The sequence below is a fragment of the Plutella xylostella genome, chromosome 24 (genome assembly GCF_932276165.1).
Source record: "Plutella xylostella chromosome 24, ilPluXylo3.1, whole genome shotgun sequence".
Taxonomy (NCBI): Eukaryota; Metazoa; Arthropoda; class Insecta; order Lepidoptera; family Plutellidae; genus Plutella; species Plutella xylostella.
Genome location: NC_064004.1, coordinates 3,532,134 through 3,549,542, shown reverse-complemented (window position 1 = coordinate 3,549,542; position 17,409 = coordinate 3,532,134). Strand labels below are relative to the sequence as shown.

Here is a 17,409-nt window from a genome sequence, read left to right as displayed (position 1 = left end):
TACCTTAAAATTATAAGCCGAATTAAATAATACCGAATTGAATAAATAAAAGCTTTAAAAAATAATGAAAAATTAAAGATGTTTCTTTTATGCTAATGCGATTGCTTATAATTATAACAAACTACAGTCAAAAGCTAAATATTAAACAATATTCTACGTTATCTTATTGTTTTTTGATATAAACTTATTTACATTACCTAATATATATTATATTACACAATACATGACTACATTAATAAAAATAAAAGTATTTATGGCTTATGTAAAACTAATAATTGGCGATTTCTCCACGATTTTCTACATTACACAAAATTAATATGATTTATAATTATAACGTCAATAATTTCTAGAAAATATAATAAATTACCGATGAATTACGGATTTCACATCAAAATTCTTATAAGAAATGCCGAAGAACTTATAATTACGTAATATTTGTACACTCACATTTGTTTATTTACTGAATTAGAAAAAAAATATGTTATCAATTTGTATCATAAACATAATGGCACTAAACTATAAACCTCAATTCCAAATATAATAATAAATGCTGAATAGAAAAGGATAGAGCCTGTTATACAAAATCTGATAAACTTTTATCCCACAGATAACCTTAAGTGCCAATTTCTCCATTGTCGGTTAGAGCATAACCAGGGAGTAGTGGTTTATTTTTGACACATCGACATCTGTCATGAATTTTATATGGAGATGACGTTTAATCTATAAATAATTCCCTGTCGGTTAGATAACTGATTATGTAGAAATTGGCACTTAACCAGACAGACATGTGCATCAGGTGATTATAATAGAGTTTAATTGGCCATATTTCAAACTCGTAGATTTGACGAAAGTCACTAAGTTAAAAAAGAAGAATATTAAAATAATTTTATAGCTAGAAGCCTCACAACCTAATAAATAAATAGAAATGTCGATTGTATTGTCAATGCGGTTATGGAATCATTAGTTATGAATGCAATGTAATAGCTGTCTCTTTCCGTCGGGGGATAACAATATGTTATATGGTTCGCTCAATTTCATAAGTACACTTTTGTACCTTGTCAAACTAAAAACCGCCTTTTATTAATGTAAAAAAAAAACAGATCTTAGTTCGACAACGTATAAAAGTCACTTATGAAGCTGACCTTATCAACATACTAATTTCTTACCTAATATCTACACGGATTGGCAGAGGTACTTACAGTCAAACTATAAAGTCCTGACATCTATTCTATTCTATTCTCATAGGGGGTGAAGTTCCTGTACGTGGCTCTCTCGAGTGGAACCTTTGTACATAGTCCTGACATCAAAGAGTGCGATTTTGCTAAGACTTTTTATCATTATCAGTTATTTACTTACATTTTAAAAATAAAATACCGATTGATTATGGATTTTTAACGGATTTGTCCTTTAATAAATATAACAGATCGATTAAATACGATCTTAAACAATTCGTTAGGATCTACTTCCGTTTTCACGACTTTGTAGTTGGACTGTAGTTACATCCACTTCAAACCATGGATGTGATGCGGATAACTTTAATTTCACATCTTGCCTCGATATTTTATAAAATACAGTTTATTTCTTATACAAAAATGTCTACTTTGTGTGATATTGAATATAATGTAAAATGTACGTCCTAATTATACAAAAACCTGTATTACTCCCATTTTAATTTACGATTATAATGACGTATTTATCGCTCTACAAACAAGACGCTTCGCATTTTAGCAAAGACATTTAATTACCAACTAGATGTAGTGTTACGGTCTTATTCATAAAAAAACCTTAAAGTAGGTTTACTGAGCTCAATAGCTACGGAACACTTTAAGCCTATTTGAGGTTTCATAAAAATCTCTATTCATAATCGTTCCGTAAACCTTCAATAACTATAGTGATGCTAATAGATTTCACAGACCAAACATTTTGACATTTACCCTATTAAGTTGCCGGTCTGACGAAACCATAAACAAAAATAGCGAAAACTTTCATTCATTTATCAATCTCTATTATCTATGCTAGCCACGGCGCGGCACTTAAAAAAGTTAACGTTGGCTTAAAGGCGCAGTGGCCAAGCCAAAACCCACAAAAAAATAATTAAATTTTTACGTTACCATGGCAACTTATTTTCAGCAAATATTAACTCACAACAAATGTCAAATCGTCAATAAAGCAGAACAGCTGTTGACCGGCCGCCATGTTTTTGTACAAGAGGAGGTTTACGGAAGGTGTATAGTAGGGTCCAGCCAACTTTAGCATATCAAGGTTTTACGAATCAGTTGGAGAGTTCTTTAGCGCTATTGATCGTTTATGAATAAAGTTTTTTTTACATTTGCTTATAGCAGGCCTATAGGTCTCCCGTAACTTTTTATGAATAAGACCGTTAGTGTAGAAAAAACGTCTCGGCAAATAACACCCCACTTTCAATAAGTGTAGTAAAGTATGTATATGTAAGTATGTATTTTCAATTAGTTCGGTTCCATGATTTTTAATTTTTTCATTGGTACAATGGTTGACATTAGGTTGAGTGCCAATTTCTCCATAGCCGGTTAGAGCATAACCAGGTATTAGTGGTTGACTTTGGACACATTTGTCAAGAATTTTATATAGAGATGACGTATAATTGATCAACCTTTCCCTGGTTACGATTTGACCGACTATTGTGAAATTGGAGCTGAACTTAATACGTTAATCTCGGTTTAGTGTTTAACTTTGTTTTTAACCGACTTCAAAAAAAGGAGGAGGTTCTCAATTCGTCGGGATCTTTTTTTTTATTGTATGTGACACTCCATCTAGTTAGTATATTGTTAAATTTTAACATCTTTCTGCAATGCGGTAACTATACAGTAAGTATAACTACTATAATAATATGTTAGCTCATAATATATTGGTGTTTTGAGTTTCACTTGTTTAGCTTATTTTTGGGTCTGTTAATCAGAAGTATTTGCTTTTCTACGTGCCTGCTTCACAATGACTGTATAAGGTTATATGCGGGATTAAAAACATAAATATTATCCAGACATTGTGAAAATGGCACATAGATGTATGTAAGAGAAGAAGACATCTTATCACAATAGAAATTTCTAGAATACATCCCTGAAATCTACTGTTACGTATGTATCAATCATAGGCAATAATGTACACTATTAGAATATACTATTAGAAACGATTATGACACCTATTCCCTAAGCAATAGAGCTCGTAACATATTTACGCTTATTTGGCAGTAGAGCTTGAGACGTGTTGTGACGAGTCTTCATAATTTTGTCCTGAAATAGAGAGAAAAATAAATGAGTTTTTGGTGTAAAATTAGTTTTTACAGACTAACAGGAAATGTATGAGTAGGTACTAGGTCCGAATTTATATAAAATCTCTAAAATCTATAAAATATTGATTTAGATATTATTTCATTATACAATTCCTAGCATTTTTATATAAAACTAGCTGTTCCCGCGCGCTTCGCTTCGCCTTAAAGAGTTTTCCCGTGGGAATTCCGGGATAAAAAGTAGCCTATGTTCTTTCCCAGGGTCTAGACCGTATGTATACCAAATTTCACTCAAATCCGTTCAGTAGTTTTGGCGTGAAAGAGTAACAGACAGACAGACAGACAGACAGACAGACACAGTTACTTTCGCATTTATAATATTATTAGGATTAGGATTATTAGGATTAGGATATATCGTACATATTAGGAAATGGGTATAAAACAAACGCTGTAAATATATTAAGTCTAAATTTTAAGCTTAAAAAGCAGAAAGGAGAACGGCAGTGGGCGTACCGCCTTTTTTTTGGAGCGTTTCAGAACCATGTTTTCACCATTTATTAATACAGTGTAGATAAGGTATTTTCAGTAATTACAATATTTTTAGAAGTCGGGGGAAAATAAAAAAATATAAACGAAGAATATTTAAATCTAAGGATAATGGAACGTAAAAACAAACATATAGAGAACGGAACGTAACAACAGTGGTGCCAGACCTCGGAATATTACCAGCAAATCCGAGCAAAAAAGTAATCGAATAGAAATATCGATACATTCCTAAATACAAAAGATATTTTATTTATCAATAAATTACATGTTCTGGTACTATTTGTGCCAAAACTAGTACATTTGGTTTATAAAATATCATTATATTTAAGTCTTGAAGACTTTTATCCATAGTAAACCATTTTCTTTTTCTCTTTATTCGATTCACTGTAATCGATATTTTTTGAATATTTAAATCTAGTAACACTGAATCTTGCTTGTCAATCTTGTCATAGTAGTTGTTATTTCATTTTCCATTACCTAACCTAATTATTTAATATTTTGAATACCGCTGAAACTGCTGAAGATATAGAACAAATGTGACAAAGGGGAGAACCAGACCCGGTTCCTGTTCCACCTCCCCGGCAGGCTCCCGTCCCACTTCTTCATCAGGAACCTGCAGAAGCAGCAGAACAAGAACACGCAAAATCCTGACAATATTTTCTATGAACCATAGGATGATAAATACCTAAGTCAAATATGAGAAGAGCAACTGCGTTCTGCAGTTCGAATCCCGGCGCTGACATGTACCAATGTGTTCTTTGAATTTAATTAAAATGTATACCATCACACTTACACTGAAGGAAACCTGCATACCTATCTAGATTTAGCACATCTAGAGAGCCAGGTGCAGGTACTTACACCCCAACAGAGAATAGAATAGAGTAGGTAATAGGAACATAAAATTCCTAAAGTTGATTCCAGGCAAATTATGTTATGTAAATAAAACAATGATCTTTTAAACAGTATATTTTATTTCATTACATTACTCGCCAAATGCATACCCATATAGTAGAACCTTTACATATATCATTTCGAAATGGCATAGCAGTTGGATAAGTATAACATTATACCATGATGAAAGTAGTAGCCTGATCTAGTCGATAATATTAATAAAATCATTATATTTATTATGTACGTTGCACGTCCCGTATTTATTTAAACGTAAACTTGATATACTTACCTAACATATTATTATCAAATTATTATTCACGTTGTTCGTCTTGTGTTGTTGTGTTGTTCAAGTGTTGACATGGTGTTGACGTTTAGTTGTTGACATGACACATTTTTTTATCATTTCAATATTTCTGCTCTGGTTTGTCAATTTTTATCATTATACTGAGATCCAATCTAGACATTTATGACGTAAATCACAGAGTACTTGGCATAAACATTACTTCACTTGACGTTCCATTCTTCCTGTATGAATGTTTACGTTCCATTGCGACTACATTTTAAAGATTCTTTTTTTCCGTTTTTCTCTTTTCTCCCAGCTTCTAAAAATCTAGTAATTAATTGACTTGTGTACCTGTACAGTGTCTCTCTAATCATGGTACTTTCATTACGGAACCCGTCATTTCCATAGTGGTACAAAACGTCCTTAGAACCCTGCCTTTGTCCTTTAAGACGCATCGCATCGAGATCAGACCAAATAAATTGAGAAGGATTGAGGGAGTACTTAATAATGATGTTCTACACGAGGAACGCAGAGGAAGATGCACCGTTATAAGAACAGACCTGCACGGGGAAGGTAGAGGAACTTAGAGGAAGATGACAGAGACCGCGAGATGGACGGACGATATAGTCAAGTCCGCGGGGAAGCACTGGAAGCGGGCCGCCTCCGATCGGACAAGGAAATCATTGGGGGAGGCCTATGTTCAGCGACGTCCTATGGCTGAGATGATGATGAGGATGATGAGACCTACTCGAGGAACTTAGAGGAAGGTAGAGGACCATAGAGGAAGGTGGAGGACGCACCGTTATAGGAACAGCACGGGCCGGTCGGAGCCGCTGGAGTGCGAGCGCCGCGCGTCCTGAAGGACCTACTCGAGGAGCTTAGAGGAAGGTAGAGGACCATAGAGGAAGGTGGAGGACGCACCGTTATAGGAACAGCACGGGCCGGTCGGAGCCGCTGGAGTGCGAGCGCCGCGCGTCCTGAAGGACCTACTCGAGGAGCTTAGAGGAAGGTAGAGGACCATAGAGGAAGGTGGAGGACGCACCGTTATAGGAACAGCACGGGCCGGTCGGAGCCGCTGGAGTGCGAGCGCCGCGCGTCCTGAAGGACCTACTCGAGGAACTTAGAGGAAGGTAGAGGACCATAGAGGAAGGTGGAGGACGCACCGTTATAGGAACAGCACGGGCCGGTCGGAGCCGCTGGAGTGCGAGCGCCGCGCGTCCTGAAGGACCTACTCGAGGAACTTAGAGGAAGGTAGAGGACCATAGAGGAAGGTGGAGGACGCACCGTTATAGGAACAGCACGGGCCGGTCGGAGCCGCTGGAGTGCGAGCGCCGCGCGTCCTGAGCGGAGCGCACCGAGCCGCTCGAGTTGGACTTGGCCTCGCCTTGGGTGCCTGCGGGGTGGATTGGTGATGTTAGTTTATTTTATTACACGAAAAATTACAAAAATTCAGGTGAAGCAAAACTCATGTAAATTGGCACATCAGATTTCAGTCTTTCCTACAAACTATTATTAGCCTTTTACAATTTAATAAGGGTTCTGTTAGATGTCTTTCCCTGTGGAATGGGATATAACACTTGGAAGAAGGCATTTTTTTAGGTCCTCTGGAGTTGTGGTGTTTCCGAAAGCTGTTATCATTCATACTTTAACACTAAACACAACATGTAACAGAGAAAGTAACTCCGGGAACACGATCCCATCCATGCTCGGCCTGTTGTCACCGACCGAGACAACGTTAATCAAAAAGCGAAGTTGGTAGGCGAATTATGCAAATCACACAACCTACATGTTTGTGTGCTAAACTAAAAGTGTTTTTCATTTACAACACCCTGTATATTACATACCTATGGGGTGCTCCTTGGCGGTGAGGTGGTCGGAGCCGGCGCTGGAGCCGCCGCTGCCGGACAGCACGCTCTCCTCGCGGTTGTAGCTGCGGAATGGAGGGTAGTTTAGTATAGCATTATGCTGAGTGGGGACACTTTTGGGTATTGGGCATTTTTTAAATGTTTTTTTTTGAGACAAAATAACAACTTGGGAGAAAACGAGAGGCATTTGAATTGTATTGTTTTTTTTTACACATAACTGGAAACAGATTATGCCACACTGAAATGTAAGCAGCATTATGCGAGATAGCTTAAAGTTTTATTTCCTCCTCAGTTTATGCAATAGATATCTCAAAAAAATGTATAAGAGCGATGTATAGACTCAAACAGACTGACTCGTGTAAACCCTACTTCACTAAATTTCGATTATTAACTCTGCCATGTATGTACATTTTTGAAGTTGCAATGTTCATAAAATGTAATCCAGATCTTTTCAAAACAAAGGGATGTGTAACTAATAGGGCAGGCCGAAATAGAGATAAACTATACACAGAACCTTCACATACCACACTGCTACAAAAGAGTTTAATCTGCATGGGACCTAAGATTTACAATAAACTACCTAATCATTTAAGAAACCTTGACATACCTAAATTTAAGAATGCTCTAACATCAATGCTGCTTGACAAATGCTATTATTCAGTTCAGGACTATTTTAATGATTACTAATTTTATTTTGTATTTTATCACTATAACTAATTAATGAACTTATGTGAAAATTTATTCAATTGACTGCACAAATTACTAACTAACTTACTTGTAAATAGGTGTGTCTGTATTTGTATATAAATTTGTACGCCATTAATTTGAGCAAAGCATGGAGCACACTATATGCATTTAGTATAAGACCTTTATTGTAACCACCCATGTTTACAAATAAATATATTTGATTTGATTTGATTTGATTTGAAAAAATAAGCTAGTGATATAATTTTCGACTGATGGAAAGCCAGAAAATTAGGAGTTTAACTAAAAGTTATTTTTACAAAATAGTTTTCATTTTTTTAGCAATAATCATAATCAAGTAGGTTCATAGATACATACCCATAAATAGTGTGTTCACTCGTCGGGCACGAGGTGTACTTGAACGGTATCGGCTGGTAGCCGTACGAGCCCGCGTACGGCAGGTAGCCCGGCGCGCCGGCACTGCGGACAAACGAATTGTTAGATATGCGTGACATAATGCTGAGTTGGGGAACTTTTAGATGCCATCAAATTCAAAGATCGTAGGTATTGTAAAATTTACAATATTAATTCTTAATTTACGTCAGTCAAAAACTTCGGAAATTCGAATATTACAACTTACAACGTAAATACAACTATTTTAAAGTATCAAAAAGCTCTCTGCATTCGGGGGTTATAATTTGACAATTAATTATTGCATTTCTTCGTTTTCGGCTTTGAGACACCAAATGAAGATTTTTCTCATCTTCACCTTTCCCAACACCCTGTACAACGGCACGTACCTCCTCTGCGGCGGCGGCGGCAGGGCGGCGTCCCCGCTGATGCGCAGCGCCGCCAGCTCGGCCCCGAGGCACCCGCCCGCGTAGTAGCACTGCGCTCTATATACTACACGCGTGTGTGACGACCCAGTGGCGCAGTGGTTGAGCGTGACTGCTGTGCCATTGTTGACTAACCGCTGACGTCCCGGTGACCCATTGGTAAATCAGACACAATAGATTTTGAATTGTCTCCGATTTCTCGCGATGTGAGTGGTTAAAGACAGCCATTTGTAATCGGGTCTTGGGTGTTAAGTATTATGTATCTATCTAGTTTCTGTGTAGATAGTAGATACATATAATTATTTTAGTTGTCCGAAACCCAAATACCAAAAACCTAAACCGCATATTCAAATCACAAACCATTTCGATTGCTTTCTTTTGTTTTGTCTAGTTTTAAGACACCAAATGAACATTTTTCTCATCTTCATCTTTAGCAACACCCTGTACAACCGCACGTACCTCCTCTGCGGCGGCGGCGGCAGGGCGGCGTCCCCGCTGATGCGCAGCGCCGCCAGCTCGGCCCCGAGGCACCCGCCCACGTAGTAGCACTGCTCCGAGAATGTGATCTTGTTCACTGTGTGCCGGATTAGACCCGCCTGTAATGGGAAAGACATCGAGGTTAAATTATCATTCAACTTTCTATGCCGAACGACCCGGGTTAAATTTCCGGCCGGCGAAGATCGATTGGTTTCGTTTTTTACGGGATAAAAAGTAGCCTATGTTCTTTCCCAGGGTCTAGACCGTATGTATACCAAATTTCATTCAAATCCGTTCAGTAGTTTGGCGTGAAAGATTAACAGACAGACAGACACAGTTACTTTCGCATTTATGATATTAGTTAGGATACATAATTAATTGTCCTTCAACTTTCTATTGTAATTATTCTGACGCTACGACTGCTATGCCCAAGGTCCCGAGTCCGATTCACGGCCGCCGAAGATATTTGTTTGAATATAGATTACCTACTGGCTGTCCGTGAGCGTGAATTTTATTATATTCTGAGTGGGCACGAAGTTAATTTATGTGGCTTTTGAGTACATCATTCAACTATCTACCAGAAGCAACGACCCCGCGCCCAAACTGTTTTTGAAGCAGTTGCGAAAAGGTCGTTCATTCTCTAACTCATATTAGATCTGATCTATAGCCACACGGGACTGTTGATGGCTATTCATTCATTCAGTCGCTCATCTCATGCATTTAGTAACTTATTTCATTCATTTAGTAACTCATTTAATTCATTCACTCACTCATTTTGTTCATTCATTGTATTTCGCTCATTCAATTGCACAATAATCTTGTGTCAGTCCTTCGCTGTTTTCATTTTTTGTTGCTGGCGTTTCCATATTTTGATCCCATACCTATGGTTGCCGTAATTGGCGTAAGCTGGCGTACCTTGAGCATGTGGCTGGCGTACTTGCGCGCGTCGCGGCGGTCCTGCACGCCGGCCACGTGCTGCAGGATCCAGTCCACCACGTCCGCGTCGATGAACGCGTTCGGAATAGTTATATAGAGCCAGACGCTACTGATGATGGCTATTCATACATTCAAACACTCATTTCATACATTAAGTCACTTATTTCACTCATTTAGTAACTTGCTTCATTCATTCAGTAACTTAATGCGTTCATTCACTCACTCATTACGTTCATTCTTGGGTTTTCGTTCATTCAATTACATAATTACCTTTAATAACCGTGTTTTTCCTTCGCTGTCTATCCAAAAATAGATACTGTTTTTAACTGGCGTAGAGTGGCGTAAGTTGGCGTACCTTGAGCATGTGGCTGGCGTACTTGCGCGCGTCGCGGCGGTCCTGCACGCCGGCCACGTGCTGCAGGATCCAGTCCACCACGTCCGCGCCGATGAACGCGTTCGGGATCGTGATCTTGAGCCACATTCGGTCGCGGATCTCGAGACCTGTGGGAGAGTAAGATTTGATAAGTTACTTTGGTTCACTTTGCATGCATATACAAGTAAGATAGCACCCGCTTTTTATTGTGATATGTCGCAGGCCATATCCAACTGACATATTATGTATAAATTTATCCTGAGTTCTGACTTCCAAACTAGAATTATTATCCCAGAATGGTGGAGAGGTATTGAAGGAGAAATTTCGAGGAAGGTACTTAACTTCCTTCACACTAAGAAGAGATTGCTCTTTAGTTTTACGCCGAGCGGAGCGCTTGCCTTTCTATCATTTACTTACTTTACATCAGTCAATTTGTTGTTATTTTAGTTACTCACCCGTTGTTTTATTAATGAATGAAATCAATTATCAATTCATTCACTCATTTCGTTCATTTGATGCCTTATATCACTAATTTCGTTCATTCAACTTACTTCTATCACTCATTTCGTTCATTTGATGCCTTATATCACAAATTTCGTTCATTCAACTTACTTATTTCACTAATTTGCTTACTTATTTCAGTAATTTAGTTACTTATTTCATTCAGTATTTATTTTAGTAGTAAACCAGTGTATATTCCGCCGCGACTCACCGGAGCCGGGGCTCAGCATGGCGCGCACCACGACGGCCATGTCCATGTGCACGGACAGCGGCTCCAGCGGCGGCGGCGCGCCCGCGTCGCACCCGCGCTCCGACGGCACCGCGGAGAGGGAGGGGGGCGGCGGGGGGTACGCCGAGCGGAGAGCTTGCGTTTCTTTCATTTACTTACTTTATTTTATTCTTTTATTGCTATTTTTATTGACTCACCCATTGTTTTATTAATGAATGAAATCCATTATTGATACACTCTCATTTAGTTCATTCAACTATTGATTCTTTCACTCATTTCGTTCTTATTGATTATTTCACTCATTTCGTTCATTCAAACCCTTGTTCTACTCATTTCGTTCATTCGCTGATTTATTTCACTCATTTACTTACTTTTTTCACTAATTTCGTTCATTCACGGCCTCAATTCACAAATTTACTTACTTTTTTCATTCAGGGATTCTTAGTAAATCAGTAACTGAATGAAATAAATTATGAATCCCCCTACCCTTTTTGCAACACCCTGTATATATAGATACTCACCGGAGCCGGGGCTCAGCATGGCGCGCACCACGACGGCCATGTCCATGTGCACGGACAGCGGCTCCAGCGGCGGCGGCGCGCCCGCGTCGCACCCGCGCTCCGACGGCACCGCGGAGAGGGAGGGGGGCGGAGGGGGGTAGGCTTCGCGGAGCGCTTGCGTTTCTATCATTTACTTACTTACTTTATATCAATCATTTTGTTGCTATTTTTATTTACTCACCTGTTGTTTTATTAATGAATGAAATCAATTATTGATTCATTCGGTGTCTTTATTTCATTCATTTTGTCGGTATTTTTAATGAATGAATTCAATCATTGATTCTTTCACTCATTTCGTTCAATCAATCGCGTATTTCACTATTTTACTTGCTTTTTTCATTAATTTCGTTCATTCAATCGCTTTTTTACTCATTTCTTTACTTTTTTCATTTATTTCGTTCAGTCAATGGCTTATTTCTCTCATTTAGGTACTAACTTAATTAAATCAGCCTATGTTACTAAACTAGTGTATATTTCACTACAAGACTCACCGGAGCCGGGGCTCAGCATGGCGCGCACCACGACGGCCATGTCCATGTGCACGGACAGCGGCTCCAGCGGCGGCGGCGCGCCCGCGTCGCACCCGCGCTCCGACACAGCCGCGGAGAGGGAGGGGGGCGGCGGGGGGATACGCCGAGCGGAGAGCTTGCGTTTGTTTTATTTAGTCACTTTATATCGTTCATTTTGTTGTTATTATGAATGAACGAATTCAATTATGGTTTCTTTCACTCATTTCGTTCATTCAATTATTGTTTTTTTCACTAATTACGTTCATTTGATGGCTTATTTCACTCATTTCGTTCATTTGATGCCTAATATCACTAATTTCGTTCATTCAACTTACTTCTTTCACTCATATCGTTAATTTGATGCCTTAAATCACTAATTTCGTTCATTCAACTTACTTCTTTCACTAATTTGCTTACTTATGTCACTAATTTAGTTACTTATTTTAGTAGTAAACTAGTGTATATTCCCGCAAAACTCACCGGAGCCGGGGCTCAGCATGGCGCGCACCACGACGGCCATGTCCATGTGCACGGACAGCGGCTCCAGCGGCGGCGGCGCGCCCGCGTCGCACCCGCGCTCCGACGGCACCGCGGAGAGGGAGGGGGGCGGCGGGGGGTACGCTTCGCGGAGCGCTTGTGTGTGCGCTACCCATGCACCTTAGGGAGAAAGGGAGAAAGGCAGTGTTAGTTATATGGCGAATGCTTGATAAAGTCTGAGAAAGTTCTGGGTCAATAGGATCTATCGGGGAATAATAATTATTACATTCGTTTATATTAGCAAGCAGCAATACATGGTTCGGTAGGAATAAGTGGAAAACGGTCCATATTCTTCCAACATATTTATTTTGTAGTTTCATCATTATTGTCTTGGCGAGGTGGATCAAAAGTATAGATATAGAGACAAATACCTGGATCAATAGGCCTGACGGGCTCCGTGCGCGGTATAGTGAAGTAGCCCTTCGGGTTGGGATCCCAGCACTTGGCCACCACCAGCTCAACCACAGACTTTTGTATCACACTGGCAGATAGACAGGTCTCTACACTATTATATTCTTTGTGGGCGTGTAAGTTCCTACACTTCTCTCGGCTCTCTCGAATGGAACCTGTGTGCTGACCCCATGGTCTAAACTGCCTCCCTAAGCTTGGACTATATCTCACCACACGGTCCAATGCGGGTTGGTGGGCCATGTCAGCGCCGGGATTCGAACCTGCATCTTTTGCTTGAGAAGCGAGCGCTCACCTTACTGAGCTACCACTCCTCTTTTTTATATATAGGTAGCAGTACTAGCAGTGGATATAGTATACCTGGATCAATAGGCCGGACGGGCTCCGTGCGCGGTATAGTGAAGTAGCCCTTCGGGTTGGGGTCCCAGCACTTGGCCACCACCAGCTTGATGGGCCCCGGCTTCTGCACCACCTCGCGCAGCACCCTCACAGCCTCGTCGTTGGTCATGTCCTCGAAGTTCACATCGTTCACCTGGAAATTGAGAGAAAGAACTTGTTAGTAAGAATGAAAGAAATATGTTTTTGGACCATTGGATTTCTGATTTGAGAATATCAAGTTTTTTTTTTTTTTTTGTAGTCACTGTAACATGCAATCAGTCTTGAGTGACCATAAGCAGTTGTTTGGAGTGTTTTTATGGCGTTTTAGGCACTCCCTCCCATCGTTGGGTTGCCTTCTTATTCAATTGGTCCTAGACCGTCCCAAATGTGCTTTCTTTTCAACCTTCTTATTGGAATACAACTGGTGAGGTCAGTAGCCAGCTTGTTGGGGTGATCAGCAATCCTATCTCCGTAGGCTCTTGACAGGTCTTCCACTTCCGCTTTAACCATGGGCATTTGTAAGTACTCATGGACCTCATCAATTTTAGTGAACCATGGTGCGTGGGCTATGGTTTTTAGAACACTGTTTTGGAACCGCTGCATTATTGCGATGTTGGAGGTTTTTGCTGATCCCCACAGTTGTATTCCATAGGTCCAGACAGGTTTTAATACAGCCTTGTAGATGAGCAGTTTATTGTTTACGGATAGTTTTGACTGTAAACAATAAACTGCTGATCTACAAGCACTTGTTAGTAAGAATGAAAGAAATATGTTTTTGGACAATTGGATTTCTGATTTGAGAATATCAAGTTGAGTAGATCTTAAATATACATTACACTATTAGACACACAGAACAATCATGAAACTCAGCATAATACTATTGTGATAGGAATTATTTGACCAAAGCACTGAGGGGGCCACTCTATACAACGAAAAAGTAAGTTTTAGAGCGCTGCTGCGCAAATCACGACTCGTGAAAGAATTTTCCCCATTTTTAGGGTAAATTTCGAGATTTTCCCCAAAAACATGAAAAGTAGAAATAGCCACTTTTGATTTTAAAATTTGATGCAGTTTTGTCGGAAAGACCCGTACTAAATCTCATAGTATTTAATGTGCCAACTGCTGGACAGCTCTCATTCATTCGTTAATCATCAGTATAGAGTAACTCTGCAGCTTTTGTTAGCTTTAGCTATGTACCTCACAGGTAAATAAGGGTATGTTCCTGGGTTCGATTCTCATGCTAGGTAAATATTGGTTCTGAGTGTGCCCAAAATCACAATGTCTATGTATGTTATGTATATTATGAAAAAAAAATTATAGGTATATTATGTTTTCTTGACATCATATTTAACATCGTAAGATGTAAGAGTAAACTAAATACATAATAATATTGATCTTATGTTTAATTGTTACAAATTGGAGGCTATAAATAACTTAGCATTAAAAGGCAAACCTACTTTGTTTTATCTATGACTTCAGAGTTAATCTTTTGTCAAAGAATAATCTCAACATTCTATTGTATTAGATGTTTGTAAATATAACAATAGATTTGACTTTGCCTTTATTAAAAGACCACAGAGACAATAAATAAAGCAGGTACCAGTTACAAAAACCTTTTTCAATTGTTTTTTTTTCCTCCTTTTATCCAAATTTTACGAAAGAACATTTTTGTATGATTATTTTTCTAGTTTAGTATTTTTAGTATAAAAAGTCAATCAATACCTGGGCAATCTTGAAAACTACTGTAAATTACTTTTGATTAATTTTGATTGATTGCCTGAGAAATATTTCCAAAAGAATTTCAGTGAAAATGCAAAATCTGCAAATGTTAAAAATAAAAAATACTATAAAAACATAACATTTACTATTATAAGATTGATCTATTTTAAAGTACCTAGAATGACTTGCCCAGATTGGATCAATAAAACATAGATTAGGCACCATTACAAAATCCCACACCAATAGGCCACACAATTATACCCTCTTAACTTCATAGCCATAGGTGCTACTTCCCTGCAACCAGTTTTAATCTGGTAAGTAAGATATCAAGTCTCCATAATTCATTATTTTATTTGACACCACATCCTCTGACAGTTAAGATGGAGTGTTTTTTGTCCTGCTCTCCCATGTACCAGTGTGTGAGAGAAAGATAGTGTAATAGCACTATCTAGTTACATGTTTTACTATGGAAATAAATAAGCACCTTTGGTGTTATTATTCTTATACATAAAATACCTATAACATTGTTTATGACTAGCTGAACTATTTCAGAATGGCTTAAGAGATTCTTCAGATTCTGGCGATTTACAATGTGAATTTTTCTAAGTATGGATGTTTGTTACTGATATAAAAACTACTTTATGTATTTTATATGTATGCTGCAGTCATACATAGGCTATGTGGATTGCACCTCATAAGACTCACACTATGTTCATATAGCAGATCTTAGAATAGGTCAATTTCATATTCTATTTTATTTTAGTAAAGATTCATGTGAATATTTTTTATATTTTTATAGCATTCCAGTCTTACATTATAATGAGTATCATTACAGTATAATGAGTAACTGGTACATACGAAACAACAGGTGTGAACAAATTTATGCAATGTGTGTGAGACATAGTATGAAGTGAAACTTTATCTCCATATTACATAATTAAGTGATATCAACTTTGTCAACAGAAAAGAGAAATGCAGATTGTATTATCTTCCATAATTATTGAATGTTATTACCTACAATGAATTGAAATGTATGTTGTGTAGCTTGGAAACCCTATGGTTGGCAGGCTACATGTCTGAACTGATATAAAATAGGGAATAAGGGACATTCTAGTTAATTTAATTCTTTAGCATACAAAAAATAAAAGAAACATACCTGTAAAATCATGTCTCCAGGTTCTATTCTTCCATCCAGTGCCACAGCTCCACCTTTCATAATACTTCCTACGTAAATACCACCGTCGCCACCTTTATTTGACTGTCCTACTATTGAAATACCGAGAAAATTCACTGTGTCCATATTTAACGTCACTGTTATTATGTGCATTGACATAGTAGAGTCTGTTATTGAGGAATACGATGAGGTTCTAGACATAACTTGTGGCCTTTTTCTTCTCCGCTGTGGCCTCTTTCGATTACTGACTTGTAGATGTGATACACTGCTGCATTCTGTTAGTGCTCGGTCTACAGAGGCATTAGTGTGCCGTCCTGTGGTCGTCGTGATCTCTGACTGACTGTCGAAGAGGCTTGTAGAGTCTAGATCTGAGCTTAAAACTGAGGCTGTTTCGTATTCTAAGCCGTGGTTGCCATACTTTGAGTGTCCGTTTATCCTGAGGCCCCGGTACTTGTACTTGTCGCAGGAGGCCCTGTGGCCGGGCCGGGAGCTGATGGTGCTGTCGGTGTCGGTACAGTTGTCCCGGGTGAGCGGCGCCGAAGGGGCATGGTTGGGTCCCTTTCCCTTACCGACATTACTGTCTGTGCACTGCGATGCGCCGTCCGAAGGGTTCGACCCCTCCGCAGACACCAGCCAGGACACCACGCGACCATTAAAACACGGCAAATGAGCATTGTCATCAACAATTTCCTCTTTTACAACACCGAAATCATCGTCCATAGATTTGAAGAAAAACTTGTAGTTCGGTCTATTCAACTGGTTTTTAAAATCCACTAGTGTTACTTTTTCCGGTGATATTGGTATTTTCACTAAGTACGGAGTTTCCTCGTCGTCGATATAGTAAATAACTTTTGTTTCCTCCATTTTTAGGGCATTTATTATTGAAAAGTAACAACACCCTACGATCTATAAACTATAAATATCCGCCATCACAAAAATATGGCGATTGTGTCACAGATAAGAAATTATCATGGTATTTTTTTCTTTGCTTCACAGATAAACATTAGGTACTAATGTATATTCTATTTTTAATCAAACCAACCTTTATAAATGTTTACGGTAGTTATTATTCTGGGAATGACGGTATGAATAATGTACCTTTTTATGACCTCGGCATGCAGAGTGCGAATTTGCAGATTTTAGACCCGTTGCCGTGTTGGAGTAGCAGTAAGTTAAAACAAATGTCTATGACGATGGCGTCGCGTCGTGTATCTGTATCGTAGACATTCACGTTCTTGGCC

The 17,409-nt window shown here is 38.8% G+C and overlaps 1 protein-coding gene across 2 annotated transcripts; it reads right to left on the bottom strand.

Annotated features, from left to right (window-relative positions):
• Positions 1 to 2,773: 2,773 nt before the first annotated feature.
• LOC105380743 (segment polarity protein dishevelled homolog DVL-3) lies at positions 2,774 to 17,101 on the bottom strand. 2 transcript variants are annotated; one of them, XM_048629891.1, is made up of 10 exons: positions 16,151 to 17,101; positions 13,307 to 13,429; positions 12,861 to 12,909; positions 12,433 to 12,609; positions 10,136 to 10,281; positions 8,827 to 8,963; positions 7,910 to 8,011; positions 6,827 to 6,912; positions 6,267 to 6,375; positions 2,774 to 3,266 (listed from the first exon to the last, which is right to left on the bottom strand). In XM_048629891.1, exons 1-9 carry the CDS (start codon positions 17,030 to 17,032, stop codon positions 6,269 to 6,271), a joined length of 1,809 nt encoding a protein of 602 aa, XP_048485848.1. In that variant the 5' UTR covers positions 17,033 to 17,101; the 3' UTR covers positions 2,774 to 3,266; positions 6,267 to 6,268. The 2 variants fall into 2 exon arrangements, with proteins under 2 accessions (XP_048485848.1, XP_048485847.1); XM_048629890.1 differs by lacking the exon at positions 12,861 to 12,909 and having other exon boundaries at positions 13,258 to 13,429.
• Between the last annotated feature and the right edge of the window lie 308 nt (positions 17,102 to 17,409).